This window comes from Carassius auratus, unplaced genomic scaffold (assembly GCF_003368295.1).
Source record: "Carassius auratus strain Wakin unplaced genomic scaffold, ASM336829v1 scaf_tig00216339, whole genome shotgun sequence".
Classification (NCBI taxonomy): domain Eukaryota; kingdom Metazoa; phylum Chordata; class Actinopteri; order Cypriniformes; family Cyprinidae; genus Carassius; species Carassius auratus.
In genome coordinates, this window is record NW_020528517.1 from 269870 (window position 1) to 296539 (window position 26670).

The 26670-nt window shown below is 43.5% G+C and overlaps 2 protein-coding genes across 3 annotated transcripts; both read right to left on the reverse strand.

Annotated features, from left to right (window-relative positions):
• Window positions 1-1897: 1897 nt before the first annotated feature.
• On the reverse strand, window positions 1898-3180 carry LOC113097634 (zinc finger protein ZXDC-like). Its single transcript, XM_026262902.1, is given in 4 exon segments — window positions 1898-2150; window positions 2244-2337; window positions 2340-2656; window positions 2997-3180. Coding segments are annotated over 4 exon segments (822 nt in total). The 3' UTR covers window positions 1898-1923.
• Window positions 3181-6835: 3655 nt separating this feature from the next.
• On the reverse strand, window positions 6836-25744 carry thumpd3 (THUMP domain containing 3). 2 transcript variants are annotated; one of them, XM_026262905.1, is made up of 10 exons: window positions 25666-25744; window positions 25219-25397; window positions 10461-10538; window positions 9898-10350; window positions 9166-9296; window positions 8328-8397; window positions 8135-8250; window positions 7655-7759; window positions 7385-7508; window positions 6836-7180 (listed from the first exon to the last, which is right to left on the reverse strand). In XM_026262905.1, the coding sequence occupies exons 1-10, from the start codon at window positions 25739-25741 to the stop codon at window positions 6992-6994; spliced, it is 1521 nt and encodes a 506-aa protein (XP_026118690.1). In that variant the 5' UTR covers window positions 25742-25744; the 3' UTR covers window positions 6836-6991. The 2 variants fall into 2 exon arrangements, with proteins under 2 accessions (XP_026118690.1, XP_026118691.1); XM_026262906.1 differs by lacking the exon at window positions 25666-25744 and adding an exon at window positions 25581-25664.
• Between the last annotated feature and the right edge of the window lie 926 nt (window positions 25745-26670).

Below are 26670 nucleotides of genomic sequence, written 5' to 3' on the forward strand. Positions count from 1 at the left end.
GAGCGGAGTTGGAGCGAAGATATAACGCTTTCCCCGGTAAAGGCTGTAATCAAATAACCACTGCTCACAAGCTACTTTATCAGGCATTACAAAAAAGACAAAATTAAAATGATGTCAAAGTTCTTTTCAAAGATACATTCATTTAAAAACACCCGCGCTGGATTTTAATTTTGAAATGTAATGCTCCATTTATTCAAAGAAGTATAAGCCTTTTGGGAAATCTATTTGTGGCAGTCAGTTTTGATATAGATATGAGCAATCACAAATAACTTAATGTATAGGAAACACTGCAAACTGCTATAAGTGATAACAAAAATAAAAGATTTCACACATTACACAGCCTGCTGCTCATAACAGTGTGCCAACCATGAGCGATGACGTCGTGGATAATATGGATGAACCTACACACACATTTCATGAGAAATTTACGTTATGTTATTATGTTATAATCAGCCCAGAAGTTATGTGTGAATTGAACGTGTTACTACTTTCAAATGCAAATGACTTGTTTACAGTATGAAAGAGTTAATTTTACAGCATCAATTCTTGTAGGATAAAATGTAATTCCACTTGAAATGGGTTGTTTTGCCCTGCCATTAGCTGAAGCTGTGTGTGAACAAGCTGGTGCTGCTGAGTTTGAGCTGCTCTGTCTCTCAAGCATCCTCAGAGGTAGTTTAGTAACAACGCTTAGCTGCCCACCTTGCGCCTGCCTATAAATCATCTTAATCTGAAGTCCAACCACAGGAGTCAGAATCACAAACAAATGGTCTTTCACCTGTGAAGGAAAAGTGAGAGCGGGATGTTAGAAAACGGAAGTAATATTACTTTAATCTAAGTCAGGGGCGATTCTAGGATTTTTTCAACTGGGGGGCACAAGAGGGGCCACGATTAATACAGAGGGGCCAATCTTGTGTTGTTTGAACTGTATATCCAAATCATTTCAAGAGTTCAGTAACCTTTAAAATCAGTAATAAACAGTGATACCCTATTATATTTTAATAGCAGTTATTCACTGCTCTAAATAAAAAATAAAAAATCAAATACAATTTGTATTAACTTTTCACTTCATTTCATTTATTTTGCTATTTAATCATGCATTAAATAATTATGTACGATTTTTTGAGAATGTTTGTGGGTGTCATCAAATGACGTTTTGTCAATAACTTCTGTGAAGGGAGGGAGAGAGAGCTAGAGAGCGAGCTTTCCAGGGTGCAGACAGCAATCGCCGAGCACCATGGTGATTTTTTCACCACAAGTCTGAAAGAAGACATGTTACTGAAGACAAACAGCCCCAAATCTCAAAATTGACCAGTACAAAAAACTATGTTTTTGCATGTGTCTCACCCATAGACTTAAAAAAAAAAAGTCTCAAGTGTGGAGGGTTAGATAAACATTACACGATTTGTTTCGTCACCTCACTTGAGTGAAAAAAGTCGCTAATCGACTGCATGATTCAATAATGACTTTATTAGAATTGCTATTATATATATTTTTTCAAACCATTGCTTTTAATTGCGTTGTTGCCTATATCGGCGCGTTCGGCCAAAAAAAAAAAAAGTAAATCGTAACGCAGTAAACCCCTTTTACATTCAGCATCAGAGGAGCATAGTAAATATAATGATTAGCATCTTGGTCTGCTCTAGGAGATAACATCGTCATCGAACCTGGTCGGTCCAACACCGAAAGCTGTTAACGTTAGTACCAAACACTTCTTGCACTGCAACAACTCGCTAATCGAAAAACATAAGCTATTTAAAATCGGTGCTTTTTTCGTTGGAAAACAGCAGCTCGCTATTCTTGGTCCTCGTTGAGAAGCATCGCGACGCAATCATGAGTTATTTACTAAACTGAAAGATTATAATTTGAATTTGTGAGTGACAGACAAGTAGAAGAGTGGGGGCACACTGGGGGGCCAATCAGTTTTCAGGAGGGGCCAGTGCCCCCATGGCCCCTCCCCTGGCTACGCCACTGATCCAAGTATATGCTTATTTGTTCACCAGTGTGACTGCAGAGATGTATTTGGAGTCGACAAGCTTTGTCATATCGCTTGTCACAGCCAGGATAGGTACAAGTGAATTGAGCCATTTCTCTGAAGTGTGTCCTGTTGTGGGAAAACAGGGCACTGAAAGTGATGAAGGTCTTCTCACATCCTGAGGAAACAGTTGGTATTGTTGGTATTACTACCTGTAATATTGCTTATTGTGAACAATTTAGAAATTGGTTAAGATATCAATTCAACTCACCTGGGAACTCACACTTATGTGGTCTCTCTGGTTCATAGTGTGTTCTCTGATGATTAGTGAGTCTCGTGGCAGTGTGAAACCTCTCACTGCATACAGTACTTCACAGATAAATGCATTTTCCAAATTATGTGCTTTAACGTGAGCTTTTAGATTGTAAACTGTGGTGAAGCGAAGACCACAGTTTTCCCATTCACATTTATAAGGACGCACTTTGTCATGAGATTGCAGGTGGCGTTTCAGCTTGTATAATGTCGTGAAGGACCAATCACATCCCTCCACAGTGCACTTGAAGGGACGCTGGTCCTCTGTGTGCAGAACCAAGTGGATTTTGAGTTTTTGCCTGGTATCAAAGGTGCTGGAACAGCCCGGATTGGGACATCTATACTTTACTACAGAACCTTTTTTGGTCAAACCTGACAGTTAAAAAGTTTATTGGCTGTAGTTCTTTACAACTAATTGCTTTGCTTTTTGAATTTTGGCAAATACTACTATCATCTTCAATAGCACAAACGGTTCCTTCTTCTTGCTTAATTTATGAGCAGGAGTCCAGAGTAACACCCATTTCTGATAGAGAACAGTCATCAGCTAGAGTCAACTCTGAATTACTGCTGACGAATCTGGCTTTAGGCTCATCTTGTAGACTTGAGTTAACATTGCTAATTTTCCCAATGGACTTACTTCCCCCATCATAATGGAGCAGAACAAGATCTTCATCATCTTTAATTCCCAAATGTTCTTTTAAGCTTATTATACCATCCTCCTTGTAAGCGTAACCCTCTGGTGAGGTGGATAGGGTCAAGATTCCATTTTCAATAGTTACAATAATACTCTGATTGTTAATCATGATGGTCCCAGAGGACGTTTCATGCACAGGTATTTGAGTCACATCAAGACCAAAGTCCCCAGTACTGCTGGACTCTTGATTTGCATAATCCATGATATTCATTTCAGGTGCAACGCTGTTCTCTAGAACAAAAGCAGGCATATTATTTTTTGTGACACACTGTGTAAGTTCTGTTGAATGTTCCCCTTGTGACGTAGGCACCAATGAGGGTGCGGGCGCCTGTGCACATCACGTCCCACCAAAATGGGCGTGGCTTATATCTGACGAACCATCTGCCTCACAGACAGAAGCCGGCCTTATCCTCGCCGCTTCAGCCGTCGTTACTGCTGCGATATCTGGCACCTATATCCTTTCACACTTTTGCTTGTGTATGTGTGTTTGTGTTCGCCCCGCGACACACTCCTTCTGAAAGAGCCGAAGCATTGTTATAAAATACCTAGTTTTCTAAGCGCGACTTGTGCAGAGCCTCCCTCAGCGACGGGGACCGCCACATCCTGTGTGTTTCCTGCCTGGGAAGAAATCATGCTGACCACCCGCTTTCCAAGGGCGGCTGCCCGGAATGCGACGCCAGGCCCTCCGCTTCTCTCATCTGGGCGGTGCCTTAAAAAGCGCCGTTCACAGAGAACGCCGGAATACATTCCTGAGAGGGCTCGCATGCCGGGTAACTCCCCGTGTGCGTCGCTCTCTGTGTCCCCACCTTCAGGCCAGCCCTCGCCATGCATCTCGAGTCTTACGGGGACAACGCAGAAGAGGACAGCTGCTCTCTTCTAGCTTCTGAAAGCGAAGATTGGTCGGGCTCTTTCCCGGACCCCGCCCCTTCCACACAAGTTGAGCGATGTGCGGTCAAGCTTTGACACGGAGCATCTCCGCCTTCTCACCCAGGCCATCGAAGACCTCTGCCTCGATTGGTCTCTGCCTGAGGAACCCGCACCCAGCAGGCTGGATGGCTGTTTCCTGCCCGGGCGATGCTCGACACCTCACGCTAAGCCCGCTCCCTTCCTGCCAAAACTCCACGAGGAGCTGACTAAAAGCTGGAAGGCGACATTTTCTGCTAGGCTGCGGCCTACTGTCTCTTCGACGCTCTCCCTCGTTGACAGCGTGAAGGACAAAGGCTACCTCTCCATTCCTGCCGTCGAGGAGCCGGTAGAAACATACCTGTGCCCGCCTTCCGCTGGATAGAGCTCTAAGCCATCGCTGCCTTCAAAAGCCTGCAGGACAACTTCGGGTTTGACTGGTCGTGCTTACACAGCTGCCGGCACCCGCAGCCTGACCTATGGGCCCTGCACGTCAGGGCCATAAACGGGTACCTGCGGACCTCCCAGAGGGAGTGTCAAACACTATTACACAGGCGAGAGCGCCTTCTACTAGAAGGCTTTACACCTCAAAGTGGTCAGTGTTTTCTGGCTGGTGCTCGGGTCAGGACATAGACCCAGAATGCTGTAGTGTTGTGGAGATCCTCTCCTTCCTTCAGGAGCTGTTGGAGAAGGGCAGGTCCCCTTCCACATTCAAAGTGTACGTGGCTGCCATTGCAGCGTTTGTCATAACTATGCTTGGCCAGTCACTGGGAAGGAATGATCTCATCATTAAGTTTCCTGAGAGGTGCTAGGAGATTAAACCCTCCCTTGCCCCCTCTCGTTCCGGTCTGGGACCTCTCCATGGTCCTGGACGCTATGTAGGGCGCCCTTTTCGAACCGCTGCAGTCCGTGGATCTGCGGTACCTTTCATTTAAGACCGCTTTCCTTGTGGCTCTCGCCTCGGTCAAGCGAGTAGGCGACCTGCTTGCGCTCTCTGTTAGTGCTGCATGTATCGAGTTTGGACCTAATGACTCTAAAGTCATTCTCAAAACCACAGTTATGTCCCGAAAGTACCTTCCACTCCGTTCAGGGCACAAGTCATTTCACTGTCAGCTCTTCACGTTGTGAACTTCCTCTGCCAGGTCAGGATGCTGAGGATATATGTTGAACGGTCTGCTGTTTTCAGACAGTCAGAGCAGCTTTGTTTATTTTGGTGGCCGTACTAAGGGGCTAGCCACATTGAAACAGAGCCTTTCCAGATGGATAATTGATGCTATCGCTCTGGCATATGAGTATAAGGGCTTTTGCTGCCATCTGGGCATCAGAGCTCATTCCACAAGAGGCATGGCCTCCTCATGTGCATGGTCTAGTGGTGTTTTACTCCAGGACATTTGCAGACTGGGCCTCCCCATCTACATTCATTAGGTTTTAAAACCTGGAACATGCCCTGGGGAATATATGTGTGGATGTTACTACGCACGCACTGCGTTTTACATTGGGTTCCCATAGCATAAGCTAGCTTACACATCACGAAAGGACTCTCGTAAGAGAATGCTCTTTGTTACTAACGTAACCTCGGCTCTCTCTAGATGAAGGAATGAGTGTTGCATAACCCTGCCGTGCTTGTGCTATGTTCAGTTTTTCGTTTCATCAATGATAAACAGAAGAGTAACCTATCTGGACTCATCTTATATAGACATAAGCCACGCCCATTTAGTGGGACATGACATGCATGGGTGCTCTCATTGGTGCCTACATCACGAGCAGTCCGATAGGTTACAGCAGTTGCTGCAGAGCGACCAATAGTTGCTGCAGAGTGACCAATTCACTTAAGTCTGAAGTCACGTAGCAGCGCTACGAAAAAGTTATAATCTTAACCTTTAACTCCATACCGAAGTCTCAGATAGCCAGACAATGAAAATGTAAAAACAGGATTAAAAACAGGATTTGTCAGTACATACTTAACACCCAAAAATGGAAATTAAGCTGTTTTATCCATCCACGTGGCATCCTAGGTGTATATGACTTTCTTCTTTCAGACGAATCCTGAGTTATATTAAAATTGTCTTTGATCTTTCAAGCCGTTTAATCCTACTCAGTGAGTGTTCCATGTATCAGTCCAAAAGAAGTTAAAGGGATACTCCACCCCAAAATAAAAATGTTTTCATTAATCACTTACCCCATGTTATTTCAAACCCGTGACAACTTCGTTTATCTTTGGAATACAATTTAAGATGTTTTGGATGAAAACTGGGAGGTCTGAGACTTGTCCCATAGACAAGTATGCTCTTCTGTGTCAGCCACGCCACAACTATGCACATTCTTGTGGCGCGGCTGATAACATTGACACGCTGTCTTGTCAAGGCTGGACCCCGCAACACCAGAGGGTCTTTAGCACATTTCCTTAGACATTAAGTTTTCCAAGACATTCTAACTTACTGAGATGATTCTGTACATGCATACATAGATTCCTTTTTGAAAGAAACCTGTTTTTTGGCATATTCAACAAACTTAGGTGGGATTTCCTTTGTGGTTTTTTTTTTTTGCAAAATGTTTACCGTTTACAATTAAAAAAAAAACATAAAATGTTCATTTTTTTAAGTTTTGAGAAAATTAGAGATGGTTTTGAGAAATGCATTTTAGCAATTCTAAATGAAAAAAAAAAAAAACTGTAATAAAGAAAAACCTTTAAAAAAAAGTGTCTTTATGGTTCTATTGCTTGGACTTATGTCGATGTTGGACTGTTAAACGTGTATGCGTATGATGTATTGGATGTCCATGTACCTCAAGTATCACACCCTGTGCACACCCCTACTGAAATAATCTAAAACATAACTTTTCATTTAAAGCAATAAAAATATATATATATGGCTGGTCAAATGCAGGGTGAACAAATGATTTGCAGTTGTGCTTAGTAAAGGTCATTTAAAAAAGAAATAAATCACACCTTGAACTGAACAAACAAAAGAAACTTTTTATTATTTTGGAATCGGGATAGATTATGTCTTCATTGAACTAATCAAAAAAAAGACAGAAAAGACAAACTTTGGCCTTTTAACTTAAAAATAAAAGGAACACAAAGGACATTGCTAATTTGTCTGTCAAGCTTCTCACTCACTAGCATCCTTCATACTCCCTTTTTGTGATCCTGTTGCAGTATGAGGTTCCATTGCATCTTCAGAAATGGTGCCAAAAACTACTGCTGTTCTTTTGAGAACAAAAACACCAGCATGCAGTCCTCCCACATTCACCCAAACAGTGTGCAATTTCCGCCACAGACCCTCCGTCTGCGACAATGCCTGCAAAAGATGGTTAAAATATCCTGTTACAGTATACATCACAAGGACCTAGATAAGACGTATTTAATATATTAAACTTAAAGAAGAAAAATGGGTGTCCCATGAAAACCCATTAATTATCAATGTATTTTTACTCCAAAATGCTTTTAATGAACCACATTATGAACTATCTCATAATAACTCAGGATCTCATAATAACTATACCTTCAAGAAACATTTTTTATCTTGGGTCAGCAGTACAGCTTTTCCTGTACCAGGTTTACAAACTCGAGCCATTTCTCGAAGACATGAAGGGTATAATTCCCAGTTCTTCTTCTTGGATCCCATTCTTTAACACACACACACACACACAAAAACAGTAAAAAAAAAAAAAAAAAAAATCAATAAAAAATATTAATTATCAATAATATGATTTTTAATTGCAATAAACTGAAATAATTCTAAAATTGCATAGCTCCAGATGTCGGTCAGTACCTTTTTCCAAAAGGCATGTCAGTAATGATGACATCCACTGAACTGCTTCTCATGGGTAGATTGCATAGGTCCCACTGAACTATGTCTAAGGGCAAGCCTGAAGAGCTACAAATACAACATAAAACCCTGAGAATATATGGACAGTGAACAATAATACAGTGTGTGTGTGTGTGTGTGTGTATATATATCTATATATATATCTATATATATATATATATATATATATATATATATAATATCTTCCTCAAATAAAAAGTTTAGGTTGAAGTACTAAAATTACTAAAACTAAAATTGTATTAAAGCAAAAGAAAATATATATATATATATATAACAAAAAAATACACAAAGCACAAACTGATCACAAAAAAAAAAAATACATTTAATAAAAAAAAATAATCTATTCCAAAATATGAATACAACTATAGTATATAAGTAGTTCAAAATGATAGTAAAAGGTTGACTGGACACAAGCTCCCTTACCTTCCTCCATCATGTGTTCTCTTTAGAATGTGCTTGATATTAGAACGCGTCCGGCTGACTGCTGTGCCATTGTTGTCTCCAGCTAAAAAGAATGAATTCTGCCACTCCATAACTCCCTGTTGAATTTTTTTAAATAATTCACTTCATGAAAGAGAAATCTACAGACTGAAAAGTTTAATTACATTTTACAAACCTCTAAAGGTATTGCTCCAGTTCCACACATAGGATCTACAATCACATCAGACACTTGTGGCTTGCAAAGTCTGAAATAAATATATTTTTTTGTATCATTACACACACACAGTTAGAGATGCAATTGTTTTCTTTCTTGCATTTCCTTCAGTTTATAAGCATTACAGGTACACAGGTACAGGTACTGTCACTACAAGAGTCTGTTTTGAGGGGGCTATGCACATTCAGTTTGGCATGTGAATGAATCTTGTTCATCTTGGAGAAGAATCATTTGTCATTAACTGTGGTGATAACGGTCATGGTGTTTAGTAGCTTCTCTTGGTAGATTTGTATATGCAAATTGTACTATATCCTAATTTTAAGTAATAGTACTCCAGTCTTAAGTGTAACATAATCGTTCAAAGATCATTCTAATATGCAGATTTTCTGCTCAAGAAACATTTCCTATTCTTCAAGGTGAAAACACTTGTGCTGCTTAATATTTGTGGAAACTGTGATGCTATCATTTAAAAGTTTGGAGATTTATTCACTAAAAACTTTTAACAAGGATACATTAAATTGATCAAAAAGCTATTTAAAATATGATAAAATTACATATTTTAAAATAAATGCTATACTTTTCAACTGTTTAAATGATCATGCAACACAGATGTATGGTGTATAGTTGCTGAAAATTCATCCTTGCAATCTCAGGGATACATTTTAAATGTGAAACTTCCAAACATTAGGAGTGGTATTGTGGCACTTTATCTAGTATAGTACCATGAGGTAAAATTATGACATTGTGATTACCCCTACTGAAATGATTGCAAGCAATACTTTACATGAATGTTGCTTACCTAAGCATGCCATAAGCCAGTGTAGAACGTAGAGTAGTCGGGCCAAAGTGAGTGATATTTCTTCTATGTAGACTCTCCACTGTGAGAGCAATACCCACAACAACTTCATTATTGTGGATATTCAACAGCACCTAGTAAATAAGCGAGAAACATTTGTTACAAGCACTTTTTTTACTGAACCTTTATTACTACTTTACACAACACCACACTGGACTGCAATACACTACATACATACATAATATATACACACACACACACACACACACACTAAACAAATATTAAGTTTAAAAATAGTTCCTAACTTGATTTAGGAGAAACTCTTCAAAATAATGGGTGTTAGTCCTAATTTTAGGACTCTTAAAACTTGGGTCAGAATGGTCAAGAGGACTCCTAACTTACGAAGACCAAATCACAAGCAATCCTAATATGTTCGTTGCAGGCAATCTGCCTTGGAACATAAACATTTTTAGAAAGATTCCACAATAATTTCCCTTTTATTTTTCCTGTCCTTCATGTACAAGCTGGGCAAGAGATGAATCTAGTTCTTGCATCTACTTTAGTTTTCTTTTGCACAAAATGATCCCATCAGCCATGATTATTCCCATCTGTTAAATAAAAGGCTGCCTATATGCATATTTGCTTATTGTTTATGAAACAATAATTTATTTGTTTTATGCAAGTGACCTTTTTAGGAGAACACTTAGTGAGAAGACAATGTTTTGTGAACTTTACCTCAACATCAAATTTAGTCATATCTGCTTTCCACTGAAAGAATTCTTGCACAGCTCCGCCAAAGTCTCGTGCAGCATCATTTGAGGTGAAGCAGTGTTTGTCTCCAGCTCTGTTGCATGTTACTCGAAACTTAAGAGGTGTCTCCCCTGGCTCCTGATCCTGGATTTCAGAGCGTTTTTCTTCCTCAGAATCATTTTCGGGCTGAGAAGAAACATCTCTTTGGTTCCCCTTCACTTCTAGAGCCTCAAGATCTTCCCAGAGCTCTTCTGTATCTGATGGGACAGTATCAGTAGATTTGGTGCCAACATTGCCACACTGATCCGACTTGGTGGGTTTAGTTCTTTTCCGACGTCCTTTCTTCTTTTTTATAGAATTGTTCAACTTCCAGACTTCTAAGGCATTGGTCCAAGGTAACTTGGCTGCCAGCTCTTGCCAATCTATTTGCACTTCCTCCTGTTAAATAAGCATTAAAACAAATTATTTCCAGTGCAATAAGTTTGGTGGGAAACACATAATTGAAAAACACATAGTTGTTAAAATAACTACTAAAATATTGAACATACCTTTGTGGTTTTGAATTGGTAGTCGTCATATTCTTTTACCACAACAAACAGATTGTCTAGAGATTTCAGCTGATGTACCTTCAGATATAAATAAATAAATAAATAAGAGGCAAAAAGACAGTGCTGCTTTATTCATTCATGTGGTTTCAAACCAATATGACTTTTTCCATGAAACACAAAACTAGAAATTTTCAAGAACTATACTGGTCATTTATTTAATAGCAATTCACAGAAGATATTGAGGATCTTGAGGCTTAAGTTTAAAAGGATGCAGAAACACCATAAAAGTATCAAATGTCTTTTGACACAAGAGGGCATTGTCTAATAAAACCATACTGTAAGTTTCAGAACTGAGAAAAAATGTGGAAAGAAATGACTGAAACCAATGAAAAATAAATGAATAAAAACATCTAATTCCAGATGTTAAATCCTCTAAACCAACAGCATGTTAGACCCCATTCCATCTAAGGTCCTAAAAGAGGTGTTTCCAGAAGTCATAGATCCTCTTCTGACCATAATTAATTTGTCATTAGGATATGTCCACATAACCTTCAAACTGGCTGTTATTAAGCCTCACATAAAAAAAAAAAAAAAAAAAAAAAAAAAAACAACTAGACCCCAAAAGAACTAGTTAATTACAGACCGATCTTGAATCTTCCTTTTCTGTCCAAGATACTACAGGGGAAGTCAGGGGAAGTTCAGGGGAAGTCGTGGCCTAATGGTTAGAGGGTTGGACTCCCAATCGAAGGGTTGTGAGTTCTAGTCTCTGGCTGGACGGAATTGTGGGTGGGGGTAGTGCATGAACAGCTCTCTCTCCACCTTCAATACCACGACTTAGGTGCCCTTGAGCAAGGCATCGAACCCCCAACTGCTCCCCGGGCGCCGCAGCATAAATGGCTGCCCACTGCTCCGGGTGTGTGCTCACAGTGTGTGTGTTTGTGTTCACTGCTCTGTGTGTGTGCATTTCGGATGGGTTAAATGCAGAGCACAAATTCTGAGTATGGGTCACCATACTTGGCTGAATGTCACTTCACTTTTTTTTTTTTTTTTTACTAGAAAAGTTAGTATCCTCACAATTATATTAGTTCTTCAAGAAAAATGGTATCTGTAAGGATTTCCAGTTAGGATTCGGACTGTATCATTGTACCGAAACTGCACTCCTTAGAGTTACAAATGACCTGCTCTTATCATGTGATCGTGGTTGTATCTCTCTATTAGTGCTATTGAATCTTAGTGCTGCATTAGACACTATTGACCACAACATTCTCTTGAATAGACTAGAAAACTTTGCTGGCATTAATAGAAGTGCATTAACATGGTTCAAATCTTGCTTATCTGACTGCCATCAATTCGTTGCAGTGAATGAAGAGGTATCATAACGATCACAAGTGCAGTATGGAGTACCTCAAGGCTCAATACTAGAGCGGTTACATGTCATACTTTGTTATCCTTTGGAGATATCATCAGGAAGCACAGTTTTAGCTTTCACTGTTATGCTGATGTTCAGCACTATATTTTTTTTTTGCGGCCTGAAGACACATACCAATTTGAAAAATTAATGGAATGCATAGTCGATATAGAATCACGAATGAGGAGTTATTTCTTACTGCTATATTCAGAAAAAAAAAAAAAAACAGGTGGTAGGACATAAAAATCTGCATGTAATAACCTAGAACATGCTCCAAGACTTGGATGGCTGCTCTGTCAATTCATCATCATCAGTTAGGAACCTAGGTGTGCTACTTGATAGCAATCTTTTCTCTGAAAGCCACATTTATAGCATTTGTACAACTGCTAGAGGTGCTCCGAAATGCGCATAACGATCGGCCGATCGTGATCGGAGCACCCCTAACAACTGCATTTTTCATCTCAAAAATATATCTAAATTACGAACCATGCTCTCAATGTTAAATGCAGGAATGTTAATTTATGCGTACATGACCTCAAGGTTAGATTATTGTAATGCTTTATTGGGTGGTTGTTCTGCATCTTAAAATCTAGCTATTCCAAAATGCCACAGCTAGAGTTTTTACTAGGTTCTATCAACACTGCACTGGCTCCCTATCAAACATTGTATAGATTTTAAAATCTTGCTTATTACTAATTAAGCCCTGAATGTTTTAGCACCTCAGTATTTGAACAAGCTCTAACTGCTCCATAGTCCTCCATGACACGTCCGCTGGATTCTCAAAACTCAATACCTAGAATATCAAAATCAACTGCAGGCAGCAGATCCTTTCCCTATTTAGCATCCAAACTCTGGAATAACCTACTTAAATTTGTTCAGGAAACAGCACAGTTAAGTCTAAATTAAAAACCCATCTCTTTAACCTGGCTTACACACAACACACCAACACATTTCTCATAATCATATCCATTAAAGGATTTCTAGGCTGCATTAATTAGGAAATCCAGAACTGGGAATACTTCCCATAACACACAATGTACTTGCTACATTGGTAAAAGAATGGCATCTACACTAATATTAGTCAGTTTCTATCTTATTCTGAGGTCACTGTAGCCACCAGATCCAGTCTGAATCCAGATCAGATGGTCATTGCAGTCACCCGGATCCAGTACGTATCCAGTCTAGATTGTGGATCAGCACATAGAGAGGACCTCTACAGTAGAGATCGACCGATATGGGTTTTTCTATAGCCGATTTCTAGAGTCAATTATTTGCATAAGTTTTAGAGCATTTATCAAGCAGAATTTTTCAAGTTTGTTGGAACATAAATGTAAACCTAAATATACATTTAAATACAATTTTATAAATAAAACTAACTGAAAAATATAAAAAATAAATAATAGTAGTGCTGCAAACACACTAGCAACATTTGTGTTTGGTATAAATGACACAGAACATCTAAAGTGCATTCTAATTTCAAACTTACATCGCAGTCTGTTCATTATTAAAATAAAGTACAGTCAACCAAACATATGAAAGGTTACACTGGTCAGTTTAAATAGACCATAGTATACCGGTCCACCACTCTGATGTAATGCCAAGGACATTTTTGCTCATGTGAAGAGGATGATCTTTTCCGTCTAGTTTTAGTGGCTTTTGCACATAATAATAATAATACCGCTGCAGACGCATTTTGCAGTATTAAGGTTAGTAATTGATTGTTAATTTAAACGATGATCGATCATGGAAATTATCGTATATTGACATACCTAAAAGCAAATGAGTTGGATGGAAACCTGGCTATTGTCTGGATCAAACCATGCTTCCGAACAAATGTCATTCACCATTCTGGGCAGCTCCAGGACAGCTGTCTCTCCGAGCATGCTGCTGTCTGTGAGCGGGGCAGAGTAATGTTTATATGCAGTGTTTGTGAGAGCTGCCAATTTCTCCACCCCCATTTACAGAGTGAAATTCTCTTACTACCTTTATCTCCCAGGACTGTTATTGAATCTTCCAAAAGTTTTGGCTTGGGGTCCTTCACAGACGGAAGCAGCACTTTCCACTGCACCAATAACACTGGGCTGCCTGCCGACGTGCCTGACTTTAAATCGCCACTACTAAACATATTAAAAAATGACAAATATTGGCCCAATATATCAGTCGACCTCTACTCTACAGTCCTCAATGTCAGCGGAGACCAGGACAACTAGATAAGCCCCAGAGACGGATCCTACAAAACCTTGTCTCCTAGACGGCCACTGGGATAAGACGATAAGACGAATCCTGTTTACATTAAATAAGCCTGCTCAAGAACAGGTTTATGCTTACAGACCTGCTTCTATGATAGCAACTCGGAGATGAGCTTTGAAGAACCAAACAATCCAAGATAAAGCCAAATCGTCAACAATCAAATCTAAACAACTAAGGAGCCATTTACACAATGTTTTCAGCCAAAAACAGGAAACTCTGCTGTTTGCCTGTTTGTTTACACTACAATGTTGTTTTGGGGACTGAAAACTATTTTTTTTAAACGTGTTTCAAAGTGCAAGTTTTTTTAAATGACACCATTATAGTTTCCGTGTAAACACCCAAAACGGGAATCTTTGAAAATGGTGATGTAATGAATGTGCGTAGTACGTGTTAGGCAAGTAGACATGCGCAGTATGTGTTGATTTTAAAAGCAAGCATGTACAAACATGCACAATGGTGGAGTATATGGTACTGTTTTTGCTGCTCAAGAGTTTGCCAACACTTCTTCAGCAAAGTGTGGATTTACTTCAATATTACAACCAACAGCAGAGATGCATCATATTATAAAACATATTGTCACTTCCTTACAGATAAAGTTTACTAACAAGGTGACAGTGCCAACTACTGGCATATGTAATACAGCATTTTTGGCCGTTTTCGTATATGTATAAACAAGAATCGTTTTGAAAACATTGTCGTTAAAAAACAATAAGTCGCATTTTGTCTACATCGTTGTCGTGTAAACATAGCGTGAGTTGGCGACATATGAAGAATGGACCCCTGCTTGTTTTCTGATCATTCAAAAAAAAATTATTATGTTGCTTGCAATGGGAAAGTATTTCATTCCTTTAATAAAAATGGAAAGCATACAGAGTCTTTTACTTTTGTGGTCCTGTGAAGTTTTATTATTTGCTTGAAATAAATGTTTGTAACGTTGTGATTCACGTCATAGAAGCTGGTTGGTTTGTTCACATCATTTTTTTTTTTTTCTTGCCATGAAAAAAAAAAAATGAAAATGCACTTATTTTGTACACAACAAATAGCTTTAATTTTTTTTATACGCTTATAGCGTCATGTGTCATTTACAAAAAGCTTCACACTTTGTGGCAGAGCTCACTAAAAACATTTATATCGATTCTCATTTTTACGAAACTATATTAGTATAGCCTGTTTTCAGTTAACACTGTAGCGTGCCTCCCATCCAATAAATCTTAAGCTTTGAGCTTTGTTACTTTTGATATGAAATGAAGTCGTACTCTGTTACGAACGTAACCTCGGTTCCCTGAGATACGGAACGAGTACTGCGTATGGGGAAAAGCTCCTTTTTTCCTCGATACTGAAGCCTTTTTTCAATAACGCAGTGCAACTGCACTGCCATTGGTTTAATCTGTAAACTTTTTTAAACCAATGACAGTGCTGCGTAGCGAATGGCTATATAAGCAGGCAATCGCCAGAGGAAATCAGGTCATACGACTGAAGCGACGACACTGAACCCACAGCCTCGTGGCACGGCATTATAACGCAGTACTCGTTCCGTATCTCAGGGAACCGAGGTTACGTTCGTAACCAAGTACGTTCCCTTTCGATACTTCACTCATACTGCGTATGGGGAACGAATTCAACCGCGCCGTGCCACGGAAGGGAACGACAAGACTTATCTTGAACACCCTGGGGTCCAGAGGATAAGTGAGAGGGCCGGAGCCATCGAACCCTTGACGCTACACTGCTAAGAGGGAGCTAGCTCCCTGGAGATGGTATGATGACGGAGTCTGCTAGAGGCTGTCGTATCAAACCGAAAGAACCCGAGCATGCAAGGTCGGGATATCCAAGTTATAGAATCTGACAAAAGTGGACGGCGAGGACCAGCCGGCCGCCTCACAGATGTCCTTGATAGAGACACCACTAGACCAGGCCCATGAAGAGGCCATCCCTCTAGTAGAGTGGGCTCTTACTCCTATGGGGCACTCAAGGCCTATAGAGGAGTAACAGAGCGATAGCTTCAACTATCCAACGCGAGAGGCATTGCTTTGAGACCGAAGACCCCTTGGTGCGGCCACCAAAGCAGACAAAAAGCTGGTCAGATTGCCTGAACGGCTGTGACTGCTCAATGTATATCCTCAATGCCCTCACCGGGCAGAGTAAATCCAGCTCCCGCTCACCTGACAAAGGAGGCAGAGCTGAAAGGGAAATTACCTGTGCTCTGAATGGCGTCGAAAGCACTTTAGGTAGGTAGCCAATGTTTGGGTTTTAAAATGACCTTAGAGTCATTGGGCCCAAATTCAAGGCATGCAGGGCTCACTGAGAGGGCCTGCAAATCGCCAACACGCTTGACCGATGCTAGAGCAAGTAGCAGAGCGGTTTAGAGCGTTAGGGGCCGAAGGTCAGCTGACTGCAGCGGTTCAAAGGGAGGTCCTTTGAGTGCTCCAAGGACCGTGTGAAGGTCCCAAGTGGGAACGGTGAGAGGACGTGGGGGCTTCAACCGCCTAGCACCTCTCAAGAAACGCACAATGAGGCTGTTTCGACCCACTGATTGGCCAGCAATAGGAGCATGAAATGCTGCGATGGCTGCTACGTAAACCTTGAGTGTGGAAGGGGTAAGACCCTTTTCTAGACGCTCTTGGAGAAATGACAGTATCGGAGATACATCACACTCAACAGGGTCTTTGTTTTGTGCTAAGCACCAGTCAAAAAAGACTGACCATTTCTGGGCGTAGAGGCATCTTGTAGACGGGGCTCTTGCCTGAGCAATGGTGTGTAGCACGCCCCCGTGGAGGCTCAGGGGGGCTACCATCGAGGAACCATTCATGCAGAGCCCAGAGTTCTGGCTGTGGATGCCAGATTGTCCTGTTCGCCTGAGAGAGGAGGTCCCGCCTCAGGGGGATCGGCCATGGGGCTTTCATGGAAAGCCTGAAAAGCTCAGAGGACCAAACTTGGCTCCTCCAGAGTGGGGCCACTAGGAGGACTCTGTGCCCGTCTTCCCTGACTCGTCTGATGACCTGTGGGATCAGAGCGATCGGGGGAAAAGCATAAAGGAGGAGGCTGGGCCAGTTGTGGGCCAGCGCATCGTTTCCTTTGAAAAATAAGTTGGGCAATGAGAGTTGCTTTCTGAAGCGAAGAGGTCGACCTCTGCCTTCCCGAAAATCTCCCAGATTTTGAGAACCGTCTGGGGATGGAGCATCCACTCGTCCGAGAGGACATTGCTCCGTGAAAGCATGTCTGCTCCCAGATTCGTCTTGCCAGGTATGTGTGTCGCCTTGAGCGATCGCAACCTGGGTAATGCCCATTCCAAGAGGCGCTTTGCCAGTGCGCAGAGGCGGCTGGACGAAAGGCCGCCTTGGTGATTTATGTAGGACACCACTGTCATGCTGTCCGACTGGACTAGGATGTGGCGCCCTTCCAGGATCGCCTGAAAGGATTGAAGGGCTCGTTCCACTGCCAGCATCTCGAGGCAGTTGATATGGAGATGGCTTTCCTCGTGCGACCACGAGCGAAGGCTGGTCTGCCCTCGCACAGAGCACCCCAACCCAGGTTGGACACATCTGTTGAGAGCACAATCCTTCTGGAAACTGCCTGTAGGGGTACTCCACGACTGAACCAAACAGGGTTCATCCAAGGCTCCTAGACAGGCCTGGTTGACCCTGATGCGAAAGCGGCCGTGCCGCCAAGCATGAGGTGGGACCCAGAATTTCAGCCAGTATTGCAGGGGCCGCATTCGTAGGAGGCCGAGCTGTAAAACTGGGGAGGCGGAAGCCATCAGCCTCAAGAATCGTCTGTGATGGGGGGCTATCTGGATGTGAAAGTAAGCATCTTTCAGGTCCAGCGAGAAGAACCAGTCCTCTTCCTGAACTTCCATTTCATGAGGGAGAGGTTCAGGTGCCTGAGGTCTAAGATGGGTCTGAGACCGCCATCTTTCTTGGGGACAAGGAAATAACGGCTGTAGAACCCCGATCTGCTTTCTGAGGGGAGAAACTAACTCTATGGTTCCCTTCCTTAACAGCGTCATCACTTCGGTGCGGAGGACCTGAGCATCGTCCGGTTCTACCAAGGTGGGAATCACCCCGTGAAAACGCGGGGGTCTTTGGGCGAAATGCACTGATTAGCCGTGTTTTTATTATCCCCAACACCCACTTGGACACTCCGGGGATGGCCTGCCAGGCCTCGGCCCGCGTGACAAGAGGCTGGAAAGTGTCAGATGGCAGGCCGCTGATTAGGGGCCTGAACACTGACGAGTGTGGAAGAGGAAAACTGCTCTCTTTTTGAAAATGTGAAATATTTATTGTGTTCGCCATAACAACTGCGCTTTGCGTGGACACAACAACGGTGGGCCCAGGTCGCACAGCATGCAGGCGATAAAGCTTCTGGGGTGGTCCGGCCGTGGCGGGACTTTGCCCCTTCCTCTTTCTTCCCCAACGATCAGGAGGATTTAGAGGACATCGGGTCCAGCACAATCCTTTGCCGGGGGCCCTGACGTCTGGGCGGTTTAACGCGCCTAGTGGGGCGAGCTGGGTGCTGCTCCCTAGGGGGCACCGCCTGGGGGGTAGAAGGGACAGGTTTGCTCTGGTACTGAGTCGGCGCAGTCCTGGGGCGACTCGGGGCAGAGGTGGAGTGCTTGGGCAGGAAGTGTCGCATGGCTTGGGACAACTTCTGTGCTGCAGTGAAGCGCTCTGTAAATCCTTCTACGGCTGGCCCGAAAAGACCAGATGGAGAGACTGGGGCATCGAGAAAGGCCACTTTGTCGCTCTCCTTAATCTCTGTTAGGTTGAGCCAGAGGTGGCGCTTCAGCACAACCAGGTTGGCCATGGATCGTCCGATGGCCTGGGCCGTGGCTTTTGTGTCGCGCAGGGCCAAATCGGTGGCGCTGCGGAGGTCGCGAAAAGCAGGTTCACTAGTGCTAGACTCATCCAGGGAACGGAGAAGCTTTGCCTGGAACACTTGCAATATGGCCATGGTGTGTAGTGCTAAAGCGGCTTAGCCCGCAGAAGTGTAGGCTCTGCCAGCCATGGCAGAGGCCATCCTGCAGGGCTTGGAAGGAAGGGCTCTCTTGTTTTTCCACCCCACAGCCGCGGGGGGACAGAGGTGAGCAGCCACGGCCTCGTCCAGGGGCGGCAATTGCTCATAGCCCTTCTCCTGAGAGCCATCTACTGAGCTGAGAGCTGCAGAGGAAGTGAATAAGCGGGCCGAGTAGGGGGCGCGCCACAACTTTGTCAGCTCATCATGAACCTCAGGGTAGAATGGGGCAGAGCACTGGCGGCGTCCTGGCAGGAACCACTCGTCCAGCCTGCTGCGTGTCGGCTCTTCAGGGGGGGCCCACTCCAGATGGAGTTCCTCAACGGCCTTGGAGAGAATGTGGAGAAGCTCAGCATCCATCCCAGCTCGGGCGTCGATGGGCTCCAGTGACGGCAAGTGGGCGGGGTCAGAATCACCGGCCCAGTCCTCCGTTTCAGAAGCCACGAGTGACATGGAGTCGTCAAGCAGCTCGTCCTCCGATCCGCCAAAAGAGATGAGGTCGCTCGCTTCAGCCGAGGGACGCTGCTCTGGGCGTGAGAAGAGGACAGGGGACGGCTCTCTGATTGTAGAGAGCGAGGCACGCGGGCGCTGAGCCGGCGTGAGCTCACCCAAAACCGGGCGCTGAACCCTGTTCAAAGGTTCATTGCTCCGTGAAAGCATGTCTGCTCCCAGATTCGTCTTGCCAGGTATGTGTGTCGCCTTGAGCGATCGCAACCTGGGTAATGCCCATTCCAAGAGGCGCTTTGCCAGTGCGCAGAGGCGGCTGGACGAAAGGCCGCCTTGGTGATTTATGTAGGACACCACTGTCATGCTGTCCGACTGGACTAGGATGTGGCGCCCTTCCAGGATCGCCTGAAAGGATTGAAGGGCTCGTTCCACTGCCAGCATCTCGAGGCAGTTGATATGGAGATGGCTTTCCTCGTGCGACCACGAGCGAAGGCTGGTCTGCCCTCGCACAGAGCACCCCAACCCAGGTTGGACACATCTGTTGAGAGCACAATCCTTCTGGAAACCGCCTGTAGGGGTACTCCACGACTGAACCAAACAGGGTTCATCCAAGGCTCCAAGGCTGCTAGACAGGCCTGGTTGACCCTGATGCGAAAGCGGCCGTGCCGCCAAGCATGAGGTGGGACCCAGAATTTCAGCCAGTATTGCAGGGGCCGCATTCGTAGGAGGCCGAGCTGTAAAACTGGGGAGGCGGAAGCCATCAGCCTCAAGAATCGTCTGTGATGGGGGGCTATCTGGATGTGAAAGTAAGCATCTTTCAGGTCCAGCGAGAAGAACCAGTCCTCGGGGCAAATCTGCGTGAGGATCTGCTTCAATGTCAACTTCCTGAACTTCCATTTCATGAGGGAGAGGTTCAGGTGCCTGAGGTCTAAGATGGGTCTGAGACCGCCATCTTTCTTGGGGACAAGGAAATAACGGCTGTAGAACCCCGATCTGCTTTCTGAGGGGAGGAACTAACTCTATGGTTCCCTTCCTTAACAGCGTCATCACTTCGGTGCGGAGGACCTGAGCATCGTCCGGTTCTACCAAGGTGGGAATCACCCCGTGAAAACGCGGGGGTCTTCGGGCGAAATGCACTGAGTAGCCGTGTTTTTATTATCCCCAACACCCACTTGGACACTCCGGGGATGGCCTGCCAGGCCTCGGCCCGCGTGACAAGAGGCTGGATAGTGTCAGATGGCAGGCCGCTGATTAGGGGCCTGAACACTGACGAGTGTGGAAGAGGAAAACTGCTCTCTTTTTGAAAATGTGAAATATTTATTGTGTTCGCCATAACAACTGCGCTTTGCGTGGACGCAACAACGGTGGGCCCAGGTCGCACAGCATGCAGGCGATAAAGCTTCTGGGGTGGTCCGGCCGTGGCGGGACTTTGCCCCTTCCTCTTTCTTCCCCAACGATCAGGAGGATTTAGAGGACATCGGGTCCAGCACAATCCTTTGCCGGGGGCCCTGACGTCTGGGCGGTTTAGCGCGCCTAGTGGGGCGAGCTGGGTGCTGCTCCCTAGGGGGCACCGCCTGGGGGGTAGAAGGGACAGGTTTGCTCTGGTACTGAGTCGGCGCAGTCCTGGGGCGACTCGGGGCAGAGGTGGAGTGCTTGGGCAGGAAGTGTCGCATGGCTTGGGACAACTTCTGTGCTGCAGTGAAGCGCTCTGTAAATCCTTCTACGGCTGGCCCGAAAAGACCAGATGGAGAGACTGGGGCATCGAGAAAGGCCACTTTGTCGCTCTCCTTAATCTCTGTTAGGTTGAGCCAGAGGTGGCGCTTCAGCACAACCAGGTTGGCCATGGATCGTCCGATGGCCTGGGCCGTGGCTTTTGTGTCGCGCAGGGCCAAATCTGTGGCGCTGCGGAGGTCGCGAAAAGCAGGTTCACTAGTGCTAGACTCATCCAGGGAACGGAGAAGCTTTGCCTGGAACACTTGCAATTAGAGCTGAAACAACGAATCGATTTAATCGATTAAAATCGATTATTAAAATAGTTGTCAACTAATTTAGTAATCGATTCGTCGCTAAATAAATTTTATTTGCCATAAGCGGCTCATTTCGTGCATATTTCAAATCTGCGGTGACCAAAGTGTGGCAGTAATGAGCCACCGGAGGTTTTACTCAGCCAGTACAGCAGGTGAAGTAGCGAATAGCCAATAGCTGGCCTCGTTTTATGTCACGTGCTTCCCGAACAGCGTCTCTGCAGAATTCAGCGGGAAGTGAGAGTACTTTACTTTGAGCCTTCAAAATGAAAAGTAACCTATAAACTCTGCACTACTGAACTGTTTAAGGGGCCGTTCACATATCGTGTCTTTTGCGTGCTCAAGTTCGTTATTTCCTATGTAGGCGCGCAGTATGCACTCTCATAATGGAAGCGACGCGGTCGCGACACGCACGCGGTGCGATGCGCCCGTTTTTCCAGGCGCGTCCACACCGCATCCATTTATCCTTTGCTGAAATTTCCGGGTCTTCATGGAGAGGGCACGTCATGGAGAGAGCACGTCATGGTTGCTTAGCAAAGGCAGACGCCTCAGGGGCGCTTCTGCCCGAGCGCTTTGGAAAGAAGGAGAAAGCGGCGCGACTAGCGTTTTCCACGCGTTTTTAGGTGCGATATGTGAACGGCCCCTAAGAATTTTATTTGTGCAGATTCTCCAGTACAAGGTTGTTTGCAAATGTTTAGTCGTAAAAGCTGATAACATTGCTTTTTAACAGTTAACATTTAAAGCTTTACAAACATGTTATGTGGTCAGTTTGTCGTTTACCAGTTCATAATTCAGACTTGCAGCCTAATTATGACTGAATGAGAGAGGTAAATGTTTGCGTATATTTAAAATGCACTTCTTTTCTAAGTATTCACTGCTCTTTTTCACACAGCAGGTTTTTTGTGTGTCCCAATTTTTTTTTTTCTGGACAACCTTCTGATGGATTTTACTTTAAATTGTGAGTTCCATTCAGGTTTCATGCCATTGGCACTTTTTTATCGAAGGATTGTTTACAATTTCACAGCATAAGCTATAAAGCTTTTTTCCAGTAAATAATAAAATACAATGCACTGCAATTTTATTCTGTTTTATCCTTATACTTCGTGAAAATATGTTCTCAAAGATTCCTTAAGCTTTGTTTGGGATGTTAAACTACTTTAGGAGCTCTAAGGACTGCCATGGTGAAAACAATATTTGAAATCTCCTTATGAATTTTGCTAGAGTATGGGTTAGTGTTTTGATTGCAGAAGAGTTCGACAAAGGATTACTAACATAATAAAACAACTCCAGGTATATTTTTGATGAGGATATGACAATGCAAAATGGTTAAAATCTCTTAAAAATCTATGCTGAATGATAAAGACCCTTTATTAATAATTTACTTGGGGAAAAAATGGAAAAAACTAAAATATAAGTACATAAACCGATTAATCGATTAATCGTAAAAATAATCGACAGATTAATCGATTATCAAAATAATCGTTAGTTGCAGCCCTACTTGCAATATGGCCATGGTGTGTAGTGCTAAAGCGGCTTAGCCCGCAGAAGTGTAGGCTCTGCCAGCCATGGCAGAGGTCATCCTGCAGGGCTTGGAAGGAAGGGCTCTCTTGTTTTTCCACCCCACAGCCGCGGGGGGACAGAGGTGAGCAGCCACGGCCTCGTCCAGGGGCGGCAATTGCTCATAGCCCTTCTCCTGAGAGCCATCTACTGAGCTGAGAGCTGCAGAGGAAGTGAGTAAGCGGGCCGAGTAGGGGGCGCGCCACAACTTTGTCAGCTCATCATGAACCTCAGGGTAGAACGGGGCAGAGCACTGGCGGCGTCCTGGCAAAACCGGGCGCTGAGCCCCTCTTCCCCGCTGTCTTTTCCTGGCCGGCTCGCGGGAGGAAAAAGACGGGGGGGCGTGAGGGGTGGGATTGCTTTCATTAAAGAAAGCAATCCGCGAGCGCAGAGAGGCGAGATTCATGCTCTCACAAAAGCGAGAGGCAGAAAACACATTCACCATGGCCGTCGTCATCATGCAGAGGGGCTCTGCATGTGCCACAGCTGTGGCGCGGCATGGCCGCCGCCGTTAAAACGGCGTTAGAAACACTCTTTTAGAGCAGTGAAAACCGCTGGAAAAAGCTCTTTTGTGATCGCCGGATGGCGGCAGGAGATCGCTGAGAAGCGGCCGGAAGCGGGAGTGGGCGGCACGAGATCAGCGCTAAGAGCAGCTGTCTGCGAGAACGCCGGCGCTGCAGGCGATCGGCGGTCTCGGCTGGTCCGCTGCAGTGCCTCTTCGACGCCGAGAGCTCGTTCCAGGCGAAGGCGTTCAGCAAAGATCCAGCGAAGTGAAGTCGTCGCTGAAGGAGTAAGATTTGATTTCCTCTGGCGACTGCCTGCTTATATAGCCATTCGCCCCGCCCATTCTGGCGGGCTTTGGCGCGCTGCATCGCCACAGGCTCGCGCAGCTATGCAGCGCTGTCATTGGTTTAAAAAAGTGTACAGATTAAACCAATGGCAGTGCAGTTGCACTGCATTATTGAAAAAAGGGTTCAGTAATGAGGAAAAAAGGAGCTTTTCCCCATACGCAGTACTCGTTCCGTATCTCAGGGAACCGAGGTTACGTTCGTAACAGAGTACGACTTCATTTCATATCAAAAGTAACAAAGCTCAAAGCTTAAGATTTATTGGATGGGAGGCACGCTACAGTGTTTCCCCTTTTCAGATTTCAAATTCTGTCCATTTTATTACAAAGTTCAAACAATAAATGCCGTTTTATCGCTGTAGAGCCTCAGTTCAAGAGAAGTGCCACTGATAATCTCCTCTGCTTCAGTGCCAGTTTTAAGCATGAAATAAACATGAATAAACACCCAAAGGCATGTTAAAAGAGATCTTAAAAATACATCTTACCTAAATACATTTGTGTCTCATGTAATCGCTCAATCAGTGTTTCAACCATGAAAAGACGCAAGTAAACAATGTCACATTACATCACACTTACCTCAGAAAAAAAAAAAAAAAACATTTGGTGAACATAAACTAGAAAAAATAATTTTAGAGAGGAGAATTTTGCTAAATATATGCACCACATAAAACATAATTTTTACTGTTCTTCGGTATTTTATTTTTGTTTGAATATGCCCATCAAGTTTTTATGACAGCCACCATTTAAATGTTTCTATTTAAAAAAAGAATTGGAGCAGAAATTATGTAAATGTAACTTATATAAAAAAAGTGTCATTTAAGTGTTTGCATACAAATCATTAAATTTAAACCTTCAATATTAGTCAGTACCAACTGGGTCTCTAATATTGTATACTCTATGTATAGAGTATTAGTTTTTTTTTTTTTTTTTTTCTTGAGAAAGTTTGTCATGTACTGTGTAATAATCGATTGGAATCGGAAATAGACTCGCAAGCTTGTGAATCAGAATCAAACCCCAGCCCTACTATGCCTTTCTTTTACTGTCTGTGCTACTATGCGTCATACCAGAGCTTTTAATGGCACGTGTTTTACTGAAAACCGGATGTGTCGCTAGCGGCTTCTGTTCGTATGCCATGCCAGTAATGTTAAACAGACACTTGATAGATCGTTGTCGTTACAAAATGCCAAGTTATGTGTAACACACTAGAGTACGACTGACCTTAAGAAGCTTATCAGTCGTTATATCAAAATAAATTCTTCCTCTGTTTTTGCTGACTCTAGCAGTGGCCTCAAGCTTCTCCTGAACCTCCTCCGCTGCAGTGTGCTCGAATCCCGTCGGAACAGTCGCTCCGATTGTGACAGTCTGATCAAGCTCCTGCATTATCAGCTCCAGATGAACTGCAATAGAAAAAAAAAAAAAAAACAATACACCCGAGACTAATGGTGGAGTTTTCCTGATAATATGACTTAAGCCTGAAGTACTTTAGACATCGACTTGCAACGTTTGCTGAAGCATTTAGAAAAATCTAACTGGTTCTCAGTTTGCCTGCTAGTAAGCTATGAGAGCATTTAAGGGCTTACGCATTAATAACGCAGTCATTCGTACAGTAACATTACACTAACAAGAAAGCTAAACCCAGGGGGGGAAATAAGCAAGAGAAGTTACCTCTTCTTTCTTCTTGTTTCGTTAAACCGTGGAACGCAAACTGACATAATGCATTACTGCCACCTACCGCTAACATGGACCAAAGATCGTTACCTTTTCCCCAAGACCTTTGAAGTTTTTTCCCTGATAAAAGTCAAATGATAAATCATAACGTGGTTGCATAAACTATATAAAAAATTATAAAAAAAAGATTAATATAAATCTAATACAATACTGTCAAAATTACAAATATATAAATTGTTACAAATGACCACTTTAAAACTTAATCAGACACTACATCTCAAATGAATTATGCAAATTATCAAATGCAAATAACATGCTACATCAGGCAAGTCAGTTGTTACCTAGGAGGATCTTATCAGGTACATAGTATAAAATTGTGTTCTTCATTTAAAGCATGAGAGAACATTTGGCTGACAGACCTTCAATCCTTTGATTTTTGACCAGAATTTTGGTTTGTCACCTAGATGAGCCCCAGAGACAGATCTCCAGCAAAGACCTTGCCACCTCAACGACCATTGGTACAAGACCATGGGACCAGATGAATCTTCTGCTCAATCAGACTTCAGGGTTTCTACATGGAAAAACCATGCTATGCTGGATTCATCTGGTCAGAGTAGAACTGACCCCCCACAACTGAGCCTGGTTTTCCCAAGCTTTTTTTCTCCATTTTGTCACCAGTGAAGTTTTAGTTTCTTGCCACTGTCTGTTGCTTTTGGCTTGCTTGGTTGTGGACACTTGATTGACTGCATAGAAACTATTAGAAGAGAGCTAAACTGGATGGTGACATTGCTGAATCATCAATGAATTGACTTTAGTAAAAAAAAAAAAAAAACACTCTCTTTGTCATTGTCATCTTGCATTATTGACAAACTATTTTCCTGTTGACCTTGTAAAGCGGAGTTGACATAAACAGTATTGTATAAAGCACCATATGAATAAATGTGACTTGATTCAAATGCTTTAGTTCCATCCCCACAATACAGCTTGATTGTGGCTCAATTG